The following is a 15,605-nucleotide window of genomic DNA, read 5'->3' on the forward strand; positions in this document are numbered from 1 at the left end:
TTCGCACTACCCTCTCAACATTACTCTGAATATGATTTGGCAAAGCACAATTGCGTATTCAAAGAACAACTCTGCAAATGGCCATGACAACAATTAACTAACAATAAATGAGCAAATCTCCTGTCACCCAAAAAACAAAAACAAAAACAAAAACAAAAACAAAACAAAACAAAAGAGCAAATCTCCAATATGGAAGAAACCAAAAAGTTTTCTAACATACCAAACAGGACAAAAGATGTACAATATTGAAAGAAACAATAAGAAAATTAACCCATATCGATTTACCGCTGAAAGGGCCATTTTTCACGCCTAAACTCTGCTCATCTAATAGAAACTTTACGGTTACAACTAGAAAAGGCCCTCTAACACGCCAAGGTGCAGACAACCTTCACAAAGAGTTTTGGTGAGCTCTTATTACAGAATCAATAATAATTAGCATGAGAATTAGAAAAGAAGAAACCTTGGCAAAAGGTGCTTCAAAACACAAAGTGCACTAAAGGTCAATGGTTTTTCCCTCGACCTGCTTTTCTGACGGTAAAAAACGAAGGAGAAGAAGTTATGATCAAATTAAAGAAACATGATTTTTTCCTTTTTTTTAAATAAAAGAAGATAATTTAATAGAATGAAAGATGATAACAATGTGAAGACAAGTCCTTACTCCAATCATATTCATTTTTCATTTCTCAAGTATGAATTTATTGATGCCAGTTCCTTTTCAACATGATATCTGTTAGGATTAGTTTCTGTGAATAGGGTTTTGTAGAAATAGAAGAGTAAATTACTCTTGACTTTCCGTGAATCTTAGCTCAAACCGAATGCACTCTCCTCAGGATATAGATGCATATAATTTAAGTAGTTTTTCTAAGCTAGTCTGTTTGAGTTTTTCCCTCAATTAAGTCAAACTTACGGCAATAATGCATTCAAAGATGTTTGGAGAGATCGGCATGCATTATTGCATCAATATTTTTAACACTTCATTATAGGCTGAGAGTCTGTCTCTGCAGTTTAATTTCCCTCTCATTTTAACCAATCTCCTTCCTTAATGAAGTAAAACAAATAAAAAACTAAGCAAAGAAATAATAACTTCAAGAAGATGGAATATCACAAGAGGTTTAGGTACTTACATTTACATCTGGATACACAGCCATCTGTCAGAAACCGTCCCTCACTATACATCTGTCATACAGTTTACAATAAATTACGCATCCTTTTCTTTAAGGAAAAAAATCATGAGAGAATTGGAACTCTAAATAAAAATACAGAAGAGAAAACAAAAGCAAATGAAAAGCAAAAAAGAAAAGAAGCATTGAACTCTTATCCAAGTACATGGCTTTTAAGTTTGGGCCTGTAGCATATTATCCTAATACTAGTAGGATGCGTTTTAAGCACTCATTTTACTGATCAGCATGTGTCGTGTGTACGCGCACGTCAAACTATGAAGCTTTTCTCTGCTCTTTTTCTGGGGCCACATTACTGGTAAACTTTAGTGCAAGGATTACATAGTACTAGGAAAGTCTCAGTTCTAAACATATGATCATGGCCACACAAAAAATTCTGAGCAAATTATCAGGAATTCAGGTGCTAATTTCTCACATTCTTAGTTCTAACTTTCAAATCATCTTTCATTGATGCCCAAGCTGCGTGACTCTGCTCCGTTAACAAAGGGAGCAAAAGCAACTTGAGTGCATCCTTTGCTTTATATACCAAAGGTTAGAAGTTGGCTTGTCAGGAATTAATGACACGAAAATGTTTCCCTCATTGATTTGAATAGAATACAACCTGTGAATCTACATATGTACAGTAAGTCGAATCTAGAGAGGAGTTAAACTCCTCGACGCTCATGGCAAAAAAGGACAAAGAAACTCCTCGATGCACAAACAGAACAAAAGCAAAGAACTTGAAAATGTTCTAGATTATTAAATACGGAAATAAAAGCAAATGTTCTAATGAAAAATAAATTCGAGATTCCACACTGTCATCACTTTTTTATTTTATTTGCAACAACTCAATTGTATTAAAACCCTTTTACTTTATCCTGAGCAGGTTAAAGGGCAATTCTGATCCGCCACCCTATTTGCCACCCTCAGTCACTAATAACAATCTCCCATTTATCTCAAGAAAAATGAACAACGTGAATTATAACCATCAAACACAAAAATAATGGTCCCCACCAATTTCAAGGAATTCAAACATGAAATAGAAAAGATTAAAAAAAAAGTCATCTAACAGTTATGACGAGCAAGAAACAGAAATTATGATATGCGAAATTGAATACTAATGAAATGGGCAGAATTACCTTCAATCCCACTGGGAAATCTGATTTTTCTTTCCTATTATCATTATAACAAGGGTTAATGTAATCTTTGGTCTCTCAAGTTTGTCTTTATTTTGGTTTTGGTCCCTCAAGTTTCAAACCCCATAGGTTTTGGTCCCTTGAGGGGCAAAATGATCGAAATTTTTATTAAGTTATAAGGACCAATATTTTAAATGGAAAGAAATTTAAGGGATCAAAATCAAAATGAAGACAAATTTGAGTGACCAAAAATTATATTAACCCTTATAATTAATACAAACTACATGCAGAAAGGTTGACAGAATCATTGTTAGGTTCTACGTATCAACTAAATTTTTTTTAAAAATAGATGGAGAAAAAAATTTCTCAACTCAAATTCTTAAAAGATAACAGATAAAGCAACTATGTACAAGGAAAAGAAATAAACTAAGCCAGCTACATTTATGCATAGGTCACGCTTAACGCAAGAGAAGAGTTCAGATACCTCATTAAATAATTAATTCAGCAAAGAAAGGCTTCCAAGGAGCAACAAAGAACAGCATTGACAATTTCAAGTTCAGTTTTTCTCAGATCCATCTACTGTCTGCCAGTGGTATTATACCATATTCCAGACCCATATTCACAATAGCCAAATCTAAGACATCGCTGTTACTCATATGCTCAAGTACTACATCACTCAGTAGAATGACATGAAATATTTGATCAACGTCTAATTCTAGACAATTTACATTGCATATATGTTTAGTAGTGAAAATGAGAAAAGGAAAAAGAAAGCCCAAAAATGTAAACAATATCAGGTTAGATCAGTAATTCACATTCACTTATCAACGAAAACAAATTCAATGAAAGAGCCTTTTTTTTTTTTGGGTTCAGGAGCAAAAGAATAATTGAAATTTCATAATAACAGCTGAGATGAAGCTAAATGGTATGATTAATTAAATAAAAATAACATGGAGGTTTTGATTGAGAAAACCTAGTAACATAATGATACAGGCCAAAAAAACATAGGAGAACTAGAGTCCAAGACAAAGATACTCAACTGATCGGGAATTTTTTAATATGAACTTTATTTTTAATGCTACCTCAAAATCAAGCAAAGCAGGACCACTTTCTGATAGTAAAGATGCATTTAAGAGGAAAGAAGAAAATCAAACCGTACTATAAATACTTTGGCTACTCTAAATATTTGTAGTATTCCTGTCTCGCACCAAAACATAAGCAATGAATATGACCAACCATCTCACCTAAGGCTTCCACTGATGCCACCCGAAACTAAATCCCAACCAGTTAAAAGAAGCAAAAGACAATATGAATCAAATGAATGCGATTTACAGACATGAAAAAATGTTAGAAATTCTTGTGTATACAATGAGCATATTACATGGGTACTGCTGCTCAAGGAAAAAAGTATATTAGGGACTTAAAAAAGATAGCTAGGATACACATGTGCCTACAAGGCTGGAAAGGGAATGGACATAATTCTTTTTTCTTCACAATAGCCACAGCTAAGTACCACAACACTCAGTACCACATATGCCTCGGCATATATCAATATGTCAGTAATAGAACGATGAGAAATAGTAAGGAAAATGTGAAAAGGAAAAGAAAGCCCAAAAAAGTAAACAATATCAGGTTAGACCAGTAATTCACAAGGCAAGGTTGGTCATACACGATTTTCCCCCTTGTTGTATGCACATTCACTTATTAACGAAAAGAAATTCAACGAAAGAGCTCCTTTTTAAAAAAAAAGGGGGAAAAAAAAAGAACAAGAGAATAATTGAAATTTCAGAATAACAGCTGAGATTAACCTAAATGATATGATTAATTAAATAAAAATAACATGTAGGTTTTGAATACTAAGTAACATGATGAAACTACATGCGGCCAAAAAACATAGTAGAACTAAGACAAAGATACTCAACTAACCGGGAGTTTTTGAGTATGAACCACTTTTTAATGCTACCTCAAACATCTTGATTCTTCTGATTCCTGAAAACATGAAAGAAGAAAATTGAATCGTACTATAAAGACTGTGGTTACTCTAAATATTTGTGGTATTTCTATCTTGCACCGAAACATACTCATGCAATGAGAAAATCATAAAATCAATACACGAAGTGCTTTGCGGAAAAAATAAAAGGGCAAATGAATATGCAGTTTGAAGGAATATGTAGGCGAATCTTACAAATCCAATATCTTAGGAATAAGCCCAGGCAAAGATGCCTTCAATTGGTTCGTGTTATAAGACCAACCATCTCACCTAAGGCTTCCATTGATACTACCCGAACCTAAATCCAGCAAGTTGAAAGAAGCAAAAGAAATATGAATCAAATGAATGCAATTAAACAAACGTGACAAAATGTTTGAACGCATTTGTTTTTGAATGAGAGAAAAACATCACAAAAATGTCGGAGACAACCTTGTTAGGCCAGCAAATCTGCAACACAATATTTCTTTTTATAATGAAAGACGCTGCAAAATATTATTAGAATCAATATTATTGAATATGCCCCCCAAATGAATGATTTGACTTTGGAAGGAACCTTCAGAGATTTATATGACGTATTATATTTTGCCTAACGGGCATGAAACTTGCTCAAAGTAACTTCACAGGCAATTATAATTTTAGCGATTGTGCATCACACATCCATGTACAACTGCGAACATTTCAAAACAAGTAGAAAAATGTACGACATCCAACCTTGAAACTAGATGTTTAATGTTGAATAATTTGGCTATCAAGGATAAAATTTGCCATACCATTGGCAAAAAAAACTGGCCAGTGTACATCCCCGCACATTGCCGAGAATTGATAGAATTTGTGAATGATCTGCATTGTTGTAACACATTTAGGAGGTAGAAAAAATCAGTCCTAAATGCAGAAAAAATCCGAGAAACAATTTACTATTCTGCAATTTACTAGTCAAAAGAAGCAAATTCTGCAAGAATTTGGACCATAGCTGGTAATGCTGAAGTTAGCCCTGATAAATGAAGATAAATCTCATCCGTCATCTGCAATTCCTATTCAAGAGTGAGGCAGGCGAAAGAGAGAAGATTGAGAACGCAGTTTAGAACCCAGGACAACGTAGGAGAAGTGAAAATACAATGAAGAATAACAAATAGAAGCTACCGATATTTCCTACAAAGCTGAAACGGTAAGGCAGATAATTCTTTTTTTTTTTTTTTTTGGATTCCATTGATTAATATCCAAATATATGTGAGAGCTCTATCTAACAATATTTTTCTTTCTACCTGTCTCCACCATCTCTTTAGCCACATCGTTCGTTCTATATTAAAATAAAGAATATTTAAAAATCATTGTAGTAAAATAAAAGCAGAGAAAATAGCTCACTATGTCAGGTAAATGTGATCCAATTTGCAACAAGCAGGCCCATTGCTAGCCAATTAGAGTTGAGTTCCTGCAGAAGAAGCAGAGCAACTAGTCATGTACACCAAACTCTTTAAAGCGCAGAATTAAAAATGTCCAAAGATAACTGTCATAACAAGAAAACGATGCACAAGGGACGAACTTACAGGGCTGTAGAGAGGTGAAACTCTAAAATTTGGTGTCTAAAAGTACTCTGGTAAAGTTCTACCAAACCTTAATATGTTTACGTTAACATAAACGCATCAGGTGAACAGTGACTAGTGCGAGCGAGGACCATCGTCAACATTTAAAGACATCCGAATTGCAGATTTCAAAATGCCATTGTAAATATCTGACAAAGAGTGAAACTAAATTATACATTGCAAGCTATGCCACTAAAGTAGCAATTACGTACCGAATTTTCCTGAATGAAAACTGAGACCTTAGAAGGTACAATCTCAGAGACAGCAATCTTAGATAGCTTTGCCATAAAAGATTCATCAAATTTCTTTTCTGTCTAGCGGTCGAACTCTATATGCCATCACTTGAAAAATTTCCGCCATGTTTCCCAATTGCCTAAACAATCAAATCCCAAACCAAGGGAAATAATTAACGGCACCGTCCTTGAACTTCTCTTCCGTCATCAATTTCAACGAAATGCCAATCAAGAATTAAAAAGCACCCTCGGGATTCTGCCGCGAGCAATCAAGAACCAGAAGTCGATTTCCGCAAATGCAATAGAAAAGTTGCTTGATCATCAAGCCATAGAGCGCGGGCCTGGCATATAAATTAGGGTCTTGGCGGTGCAATGCAACGGTCATTTATTTTTCTAGTATGCAAGCTGTCAATTAAATCATTAATTATATTTTTTTGGCCAAATCAACAATTACCCAAAAAAATAACTAAGGAACGGTCATTTTCTTGGCCATGTAAGCTGTCAGTCAATCAATCCATATCAATTAATGAATCAAGGTAATTAAAGAACGGTAATTTTTTTTGGCCTTAAAGGCATAAACTGTCAATCAATTAATGAATCAAGATAATTAAACAATTGCTGGCCAAAAAAAATTACGCAACGGTCATTTTTGTTTTGCCTTCAGATGTAAGCTGTCAATCAATGAATTAATGAATCAACATAATTAAGCACCGGTTTTCTTCTTCTTTTTTTTTTTTGCCTTCAGGATGTACGTTATCAATCAACTAATGAATCAAGATAAATAGCAAACTGCCAATCATCAATCAATTAATAAAAAAAGATAATTAAGCAACAGTTTTTTTTTGTGCTTTAAATGCAAACTGCCAATCAATCAATTAATGCATCAAGATGATCAAGCAACGGTTACTTTTTTTCGCCGGATGTTAGCTGTCAATCAATTAATGAATCCAAGTAAATAAGAAATTGCTAGCAAAAAAAAAGAAGATAATTAAGCAACGGTCTTTTTTTTTTTTTAATGCCTTCAGATGTAAATAGTTAATCAATCAATTAATGAATCAAGGTAATTAAGCAATGGTCTTTTTTTCCCGTCTCCAGGATGTAAGCTATCAATCAATTAATGAATCAAGATAATTAAGAATGGGTCAATTTTTTTCACCTTCCTGATGTGAACTGTCAATCAATCAATTAAAAGAGAGTTACAATGAGGTTTTATATAAGAAAAAAATTATAAAATAAATCTTAAAGATTGCTATTCTTCATTCTAGAATTTGTTATTACTGACTATTCAAGTCCTTATTGAACTTTTTAGTAGTTATTTCTTTTATATGGAATTTGATTGTAATTTTTCTATCAATTAATGAATCAAGATAACTAAGCAACGCTCATTTTTTGTGCCTTGGATATGCAAGCTATCAATCATCAGTAACAATACTCGTAATACTTTTGAAAAATACTTAGTTTGTTATGTCTGTCAAATTTTTCAATCATATAAAATTATATATCTTATTTTTAAAATACTGATATTTAATAATATTTAATTATAAATATAAATCGAACAAGATTAACATAGCCATGTGTAATTATCTTCTTTAAGTAACCATGTGTAATGGTAAAAGAAAATTACATAACAGAATTTGATATAAGTCACATAGCGGATATAAGAAAGCTAATGTAAGTACTACCTCGGGTCATAATTATAAGACCTAGATGACTAATTTGAGGAGGTTAAGAAAATAAGTTAAGTTAGTTATTTTTTGTAATAAATAAATATTATTTTTTCTAAAATATCCTTGTTAATCAACTATATTGGTTAGGACTATCATTATTAGAAGGATTATCTTGGGAAAAAATACATAAATATGAGAGACAAAATGGATTAAAGTCTTATATTTAGAACCAAAATAAAAATCAAATAAGATCTTATATTAAGGACCGGAGGTAATATTATCTAAAAATTATTTATTTGATCATCATTCTGAACTATCAATTGTTTAAATATCAAAATTTTAAGAGGTATGAAAATATTAAAAATAGAAACTTTGAAAATTGTCATGTTTGCGGTTCTCTAACACACAAGGTTTACCCGTCAAGAAAATTTTTACTGCATGATGGTTCTCAATACAAATAATTAAAGGATATTTGTGCCAGCAAGAAAATTAAACAATATTTTAAAAAACAAATACTTATTTCTTATAAATAATTAACTTAACTATTTTTTTTTTAATTTTCTGATTTTAAGAGTTTATATGTTTTAAAACATGTTTTTGCCAACACGTGTCTAGCTCAACCCAAAATAGTGTTATTTATTATCTAATTAGTATAACGTTGTAAAGAATCGAATTTTGTCCTTGCCAACAAAATTTATTCTCTCATGCATGTTCATATTAGTTGGGAAAAAGCTGGCACGAAAAATGTTTATATTGAATGTTGATTTTTTTATTGCAAAAAATAAATGTTGATTTTTTTTTTTTGCTACAAAGGAGGGCTAGAGCCCAAAAAAGAAAATAAAAGCTAATTCACGGGGGAATCACATCCCAAAGACTCTTTGCTAACCAGTGTCCTCAAATGTGGTGGACAAACATCCAGTAAGGAAGTTCTAGACAGTCCCTCTTTGGCCAAGGTATCAGCCAATTTGTTTTGCTCTCTTGAAATAGCTTGTATTTTTAGGTCCCATGCATAAATGTTGATTTTTGTTTTAATGAAAACATGAGCTGACAGAAAAACCATGTTACATTGAATTTTTTTTCCCCAAAAAAAAGTCTTTACCTGCCATATAAACGGGCCTGAGGGTAGAGTTCTATTAGGCCTTCTACTCTAAGGCCCCAGATTAGGTTTTCGTGGGCCTTAGATTAGATTTTAAAATACTCTTTAAACAGAACAGAAGATCAGAAGCTGCAAGTGTCGGTTATCCGGACCAGTCACAGCCTGTTCGGAATATTGAGCTCGCTTTCCTGGAACGATCTCTTTGTTCGGGTCTCGTTGCGGTTCTTGAGGCTTTAACCCTTCATGTAATTCCTATCTCTAACCCTTGCACCATTTTTTTTCTTCCTTTGCCATCCGTTTTTCCCCGATTCTTGGACTCTGTACGTACTTTACCCTTCGATTTTGTCGCGCATCACGTTTCGATTATGGAACTTGCAAGCAATAGTGATTAGGTTTTTGATTCCTGATGAACTGTCTCCTGATTCGTTTAATTTGGCTATTTGGGTTTTTACTGTAAATTCTCAGGGTCTTCAGGGCGATGTTTTAGAAAACTCAACTTTAGAGATCCAACCCAGTCATGTTAATACAATTGTGTGTTTGGGTGCTTCCGCATTTTGCTAAAGCGAAAAGCATTTTAGGTGGCTGAAACCCCACCTCTCCGTAAAAAAAGCCCTAAGAGAGTGGGATGAAATAATTTTTCATTTTTTAAAAGACTCTAGTTATTTAGGCTCCTAGTTTATTTAGTATTTTGTAAACAAATAGAGAGAGGCAAATTCATCATGGATCACAGTCACACTATAATGATCAGTACCCAGTAAAATAGAGACGAAATTGATTATTTCAGTCAGATCGCTGTCACCCCATAATTATAAGACACTTTACTTCGCTCGTCTGCTTGCCTTTTTAACTGTTCTTGCTTAATTAGAGGTTCATTGTCTTAAGTGGGCCTTTTGCTACCTTTTGCTACCTTTAACTACCTTAGGTTACCTTAATGAGCTAACTAATTCTGTTATAAGATCTTTTCCTTTTTTAAAATGAAAATCGCCCATAAGAAATTTACACACACATATCGTGAGAGAGGAGAGAGCTAAATTTCTTGGGTTTGATTGAACACATCTCTGTAGACACTGCCCTGACTGTTTCTACTGATCAGTTGGGTAACCTATAGTCCTATACCTTCACTGTTTCTTCAAAGCCTTGCCTCTGTGATTCTATCATGACCTTAAGAATGTTTATTCTCCACAGTTCAATCATGTTTATCTATAGAATTGAGTCATTGGCGTTGAATAACATGGTTTTCTTGCTGGGATGATTATTGTTTTGATGACATGGAGATAACAGCAGTGTTAAGCAAAATTACATTCTGAGGACAGTTAGGAGGGTGGGCGATCTTCATCTAAGTTATTATGTGTCTTGTCTAATTTTGGTCTATAATTTATTACAGATAATAGTTAGAATTCATTTGTAGTGGTTGGCATTATTCTTGTAAAATCAAGTTGGGAACAGTTTTTTTTTCATCATTTTCTAGAATTTCTGGAATCATATTCTCATTTGAAACTCTTTCTGAGAATCAATGGCGGGAACTCTTTTCACTGCTTATTTCATCATTTTCAAAATTCAGAGTAGCATCTATTATTCATAGCTGCTGTGATGAAGAAGGTGCTTTCTTGGTGCTTACAACTTCTATTTGTACTAATTGCTAAAAATTGCTGCCAAGTCAATCTTTAAGCCTTGTTTTTCCCTCAGATTCCCATGCTCATTTACTGCTGATCGCCTTTTGTCTCTGTAAGTTAAGGGTCTGATATAACCTGCTGAAATAAACAATAACCAGAACAGAAAAATGGTACGACAACAGTAAATGAGGGGAAATATTGAGGTTTTTGCTATTAAATGTCAAAGGCAGCCAAAGCAGTGTTAGAAAAGGATTCTCACTGATTCTGGCCCTAAATAATCAACCCTAAAAGCAGAAGACTTATAAAAATCCAACAAGTAACATCGCTTCCCACGCAAGCTACACCCTTGGGCAACCCCCCAAACATTATTAATCTAGCTTTTACTTTTCCGTACTACTAGTATCTGTAGGATAGACATCGGAACCAGAAGTATTTTGCTCTTCTACCCTCTTGGCCTTCCTTGATTCCCTCTGATATGTTTTAATAAATTTTCCAGCTCTACCTGGCTCCTTGGTGGTACAGCTCCTTACTGTGGGGGTTTTTCACTTTTCACGGCAGATCCAGATACAGCCATGTCTGGAAGCACAAGTTGCACTGTTTACATAGGTGAGGCTCCTTTATCTTTTCCTTTTGTCCTCACACCCACAATCCCCTGAGTAGGACAGGGAATTACTTTAAGAAATCTCTTTTGGGTTTTGATATCAAAAGAGATTGTGCATGTGATGTGCGTGCTGCCTGCTAAAATAAGTTTCAAGTGTTAACATTAGTGATATTGGCTTGAAAGATTATCTTTATCCTTGAATGGCTTGAATTTGGATCTAATTAACACTCTAGACTTAATGTTGAGCACCAATGCATCTGAGTTGATTTTAAGAGGATAATGAATGGATTTAAGATGCTGCTCTTTGAAGATCTGATTTAATTGGAGCTATACACAAAATTGATTGTTTTGATATCAAAATCTGTTGTCTGGTATTTTTTCTCGATGTCTTGACAACTAGCAAATACAATTTAAATGAGAAAATAATATTATCTCTTTCTTTTTTTTTCGTGGAAATAATTGACTAAACTGCCTAGTTGCAAGGCAAGGACACTTTTACTCCTACTCTTTTTCCGTCTGTTTGTTGTTGTTCTTTCACTGCTTTGGGGAGCAATGGAATCTTTGCTCAATTAATTGTTTAATATGCCTGAACAAAGTTTTCAATGAGATGGGAGATGATTTTGTTCAAGAGCTTGTACTTTATTCTGTAATTGTTCTGAATTATGGCTGATCTCCATTCTCATTCTAGGATTTACTTGCGGCAAATACACCAGGGGTGGAAATAATTACTCGTATATATTCTTGTTTTCCCCCTCCATTTTTCTTGCTTTTTCCTTTCTATTACAAGCTGCTTGACCTCCTGCTGCTTGTTGTATTTTTGCCCTTCAAACATGCAGGATTTATATGGTAGAACTTTCAACTTAATTTTGTTGTGCAATGAGGAAGTGTTTGTTATATTGTGATCTAGATTCTCACATTCTATAATATCTTAGATACTAAGATTGGATGACTACATTTACTATATTGTTATGTGATAACAAGGAGTTATGTCAATTTAAAAGGGTGATGGCTACATTTAGTGTACTGTGATGTAATATTTTAGATATGCTATACCCGAATTTCATTTATTTTGATGTCCTTCACTCTTATGTTTCTGCCTTTGATGTGTTACAGTGTTAGGATTCTTATGTTAGGGGAAGTGTAGTTTTGGAATATTAGAATAGCAAGAGAGAGAGTATGAGTGTTTGTGCAGACTTGTGTGTGTTTAACAAACTCCGATAGCTTTGGTCCTGGCATATAGGAGTCTGGCTGTGGGTTTCAGGTGTGTCAGGAAAACTTTCATCAAATTCAGAATTGAATTTTGGTCCTTTGTTTACATATAAATTTCGATTTTATGCTTTTTTAATCATGTTTTTATTCAGGGATAAAAATTGCATGACTTTATAATATATCTAAACCCAAAAGAACATTTTTGGAAATTCATGAGAACAAATAACGTCGATGAACATGTAAGCAACATTTTTCTCTTGCATACTTGAGATGTAAAATACCACCAATCTTCATTCCCGACATAAGGTATTATGAATACCTTGGCATCCTATACGATGTAATCCTAGATGTTATAGTATCTAAGACATGGCATATCAGGCACATCTTGAAACTTTTCTATTATTTTGCCAATCCAAGTTTTAAGGGCTTTCAGATTATCTGAAAGTATAGCCAATTTGTGCACATGCAGAACTGATTCAGTTGTTTCTCTTCCACTCAGGCAATCTAGATGAGAGAGTCTCGGAGAGGATCTTATATGATATATTAATTCAAGCAGGACGAGTGGTGGAACTGCATATTCCTAAAGATAAGGAATCCGAGAAACCTAAAGGATTTGCCTTTGCAGAATATGAAAGTGAGGAGATTGCAGATTATGCTGTCAAGCTTTTCTCGGGCCTTGTGACACTCTACAACAGAACGCTGAAGTTTGCGGTCTGTTCTTTACCACCTGATACTTGGATTTTGTTTAAGTAACTTATTTGCATTTTGTGAATTTGTCATAGTTGATGGGAACCTCAGAAAGACCTTATAGTCATGTGACATTATATATTAGCTGTAGCTGAACGTATAGGTGCAGCTATGTGAACTTACGTATCCCACTTATCCATGGGATATGATGTCACACAGTTCCATTGGCTTGTCTGCTGAACTGTGGTATATATAACTGATTTTTCGTGACTTGTGATGGGATTTATGAATTAAATGTTTATTCTACTAATCTACAGATATCTGGCCAAGACAAACCTACTCCAAATGGTTCTGCAGTGGCTACACCATCATCAAATTCTTCCCACCGATCGAGGCCCCAGCCTGTGCCAATAAATAATACTGATATTTCTCCGCACTCTGCTAGGTTACCAACACCTAGCCGGATTTCTGATTACCCTGCAAATTATTCCCGAGGTAATATATTTGCTTTGCTTCCTCTCCTTATTTTCTTGCCTGGTAGACATTTTTTTTTCCCTTCACAATGAAGTTTTATTACCAGAGCATAATCCAAGATTACTGAACTGCTGTTTTTCCCCTCAAATTCCTTAACTTTTATTGCCAGTTAATCACCGGGTAGTTGACCAATCTAGTGAGTATGGATCTCTCTACAATGGCAACGATTATGAATTCAGCCGGAGAGTCTTTGGGTCAACATTGGATAACATTAGCCGGTATAGGTCACGCCGACATGATACAAGTAACCCAATCTCTTACCCATCTTACTAATATACCAAAAAATATCTGTGGGGAGTTAAAATTTACTCTCCCCCAAATCTAATTAGTATGAGTAGTACTTGACTACTTGTACATCTTTGTACGATGTATGTAAATGAGAAATATTCAGTAGTTAGAAGATACTGCTTGATATTAGCAAAGCCAATTCATGTTCGTGCCCCTGTTATATATTTGTTATGTACTACCATGTCCAGGCAGGCTAGGTATTCATCAACTTAATTATGCTGGTTTTGTTCATCAGTGAAAAACACTTCTTGAGTAGGCTAAACTGGGATATGAGGTGAGTATTTGTTGCCTTTGATTATGCTTTTGAATCTGTCTGAACCCTCAAGGTGTTGCCGCTTATTGTCGGGGATGATCTAGTGTAGATTGTTCTGGACTGTGGGAACTATAGAAATGTTCATCTCGTTCAACTCGCAGGTTTAATTTCAATTTGATGGAATTCTTTTCTAATCAGCGTCAGATGAGTGACGCTGAGCTTTCTATAGGTTGACATATTCTTTTCCCGAAATGCTGGGAAATTTTGAATAAATTTAATTCACACATCAAATTATTAGGTAGAAAAGAAACTTGTCGTTTCTTGATTATGTGATGAGATACAGGCGCCACGGGCACAGCCATCTCAGAATTTATGGTATTTTGGATGCCAAGGCTTAAGATTCCATGGCATTTTTCATGCCTGTGTTTGATGTCACTGTATAAAATAATTCTTACGTCCACTCCACGCGCAACCCACAGGTGCAAGGAGTTCTCCAAAGTGAGTGTGCCCTTGGAATCCCACCACTTGCAACACCCACTGTGGTGAGCTTTCCTTAATTCCTTGTATCATCTGATTGTGCAAATAGTGCACACTTAACGGTATGTTTGCTTTCTTGAATAATGGAAATGGTGATCAAATGGAGCAATACCAAGTTTGGTATGATAGGAATTGATCCTTCTTCCATTCCTTAAATCAGGCTTTAAATCATTCCATGGAAATAATGATGGAATGGGACTGTGTGATGTGGGAAAACAGATCAAAAAGACTTATTTGCCCTTTTTTTTTATTTTTCTCACAAATCATTCCACCATACCAAATATTAAGGTAAATTTGGTCAATTGGCATTATATCTTTTTCTTTCCTATTATATTTTTGTTTATGCAAGCATAATGATACAAAAACATTCTTATTTTACTTAAAACATTTTTAAATAATATTTTATTCGCACTCCCGTTTTTGTCAATTTCATAAGAGTACTTGATGTTCTGTGATGGGAGATTGTTGCTGTATATTTAATGACACCCCCCAATGTAACAACACACACATTGTTGGTGTCGCTGGAGAATATTTTCTTTGGTTACACCCCCTCAGCATGTTTGGCTGGCATAGTAGCAAGGATCATGAATTTTGTTTGTATCATATTGGTAAAACTTTGGCACATTGTGGTCTTGAAAAGCAGAAATGGCTTTCATAGATATGGAGGATCATGGACGTTCCTGTGGGGTATTACTTACCTGCGAATGTGCTTTACAGGAGAGGCAGATGAAACCTCTTAGTTCTGTCCATATCTTCAGGAAAACCTGCCAACACAGGTCTCTAATGCTCGGTCAACGTCTTGTGATTTGGTTTCTGAATTGTGCGGGTGTTAAATACGCTGTTCAAAATTACCCGCCAAATTAAAGGACCAAAAAAAAAATATATTCATTATATTGATCAATGGACAAGTTATGTTTGATGATGAAGTATTCACAAATAATCACAGCTGCTCAACAGGCCAACTTTTCAAAGTGGTATTTTTCTTATTATTGGGAGAAATTAATCTTTAGGTTGCTGTATAATT

General features: G+C 34.5%; 1 protein-coding gene and 1 long non-coding RNA gene across 3 annotated transcripts; one reads left to right on the forward strand and one right to left on the reverse strand.

Annotated features, from left to right (window-relative positions):
• Positions 1-457: 457 nt before the first annotated feature.
• LOC114752141 (uncharacterized) lies at positions 458-2,255 on the reverse strand. Its single transcript, XR_003740810.1, has 3 exons — positions 2,030-2,255; positions 1,125-1,212; positions 458-528 (listed from the first exon to the last, which is right to left on the reverse strand). It is a non-coding gene; the product is annotated as an uncharacterized LOC114752141 (long non-coding RNA).
• A 6,755-nt stretch (positions 2,256-9,010) lies between these two features.
• Positions 9,011-14,106, forward strand: LOC114752139 (RNA-binding protein 7). Of its 2 annotated transcripts, none has more exons than XM_028940861.1 (5): positions 9,011-9,104; positions 10,969-11,078; positions 12,782-12,993; positions 13,287-13,464; positions 13,613-14,106. In XM_028940861.1, exons 2-5 carry the CDS (start codon positions 11,045-11,047, stop codon positions 13,774-13,776), a joined length of 588 nt encoding a protein of 195 aa, XP_028796694.1. In that variant the 5' UTR covers positions 9,011-9,104; positions 10,969-11,044; the 3' UTR covers positions 13,777-14,106. The 2 variants fall into 2 exon arrangements, with proteins under 2 accessions (XP_028796694.1, XP_028796693.1); XM_028940860.1 differs by lacking the exon at positions 9,011-9,104 and adding an exon at positions 9,372-10,458.
• The last annotated feature ends 1,499 nt before the right edge of the window (positions 14,107-15,605 follow it).

The sequence above is a fragment of the Neltuma alba genome, unplaced genomic scaffold, assembly GCF_004799145.2.
Source record: "Neltuma alba isolate B1F8T4 unplaced genomic scaffold, ASM479914v2 tig00007257_pilon, whole genome shotgun sequence".
Lineage (NCBI taxonomy): Eukaryota > Viridiplantae > Streptophyta > Magnoliopsida > Fabales > Fabaceae > Neltuma > Neltuma alba.

What these genes read in the sequence shown, in the direction of transcription:
- LOC114752139 (XM_028940861.1), top strand. Translation starts at nt 11,045, where the DNA reads ATGTCTGGAAGCACAAGTTGCACTGTTTACATAG. An exon ending in AAGTTGCACTGTTTACATAG is followed by an intron (nt 11,079 to 12,781) that starts GTGAGGCTCCTT and finishes TCTTCCACTCAG; the next exon opens with GCAATCTAGATGAGAGAGTC. An exon ending in CCCTGCAAATTATTCCCGAG is followed by an intron (nt 13,465 to 13,612) that starts GTAATATATTTG and finishes TTTTATTGCCAG; the next exon opens with TTAATCACCGGGTAGTTGAC.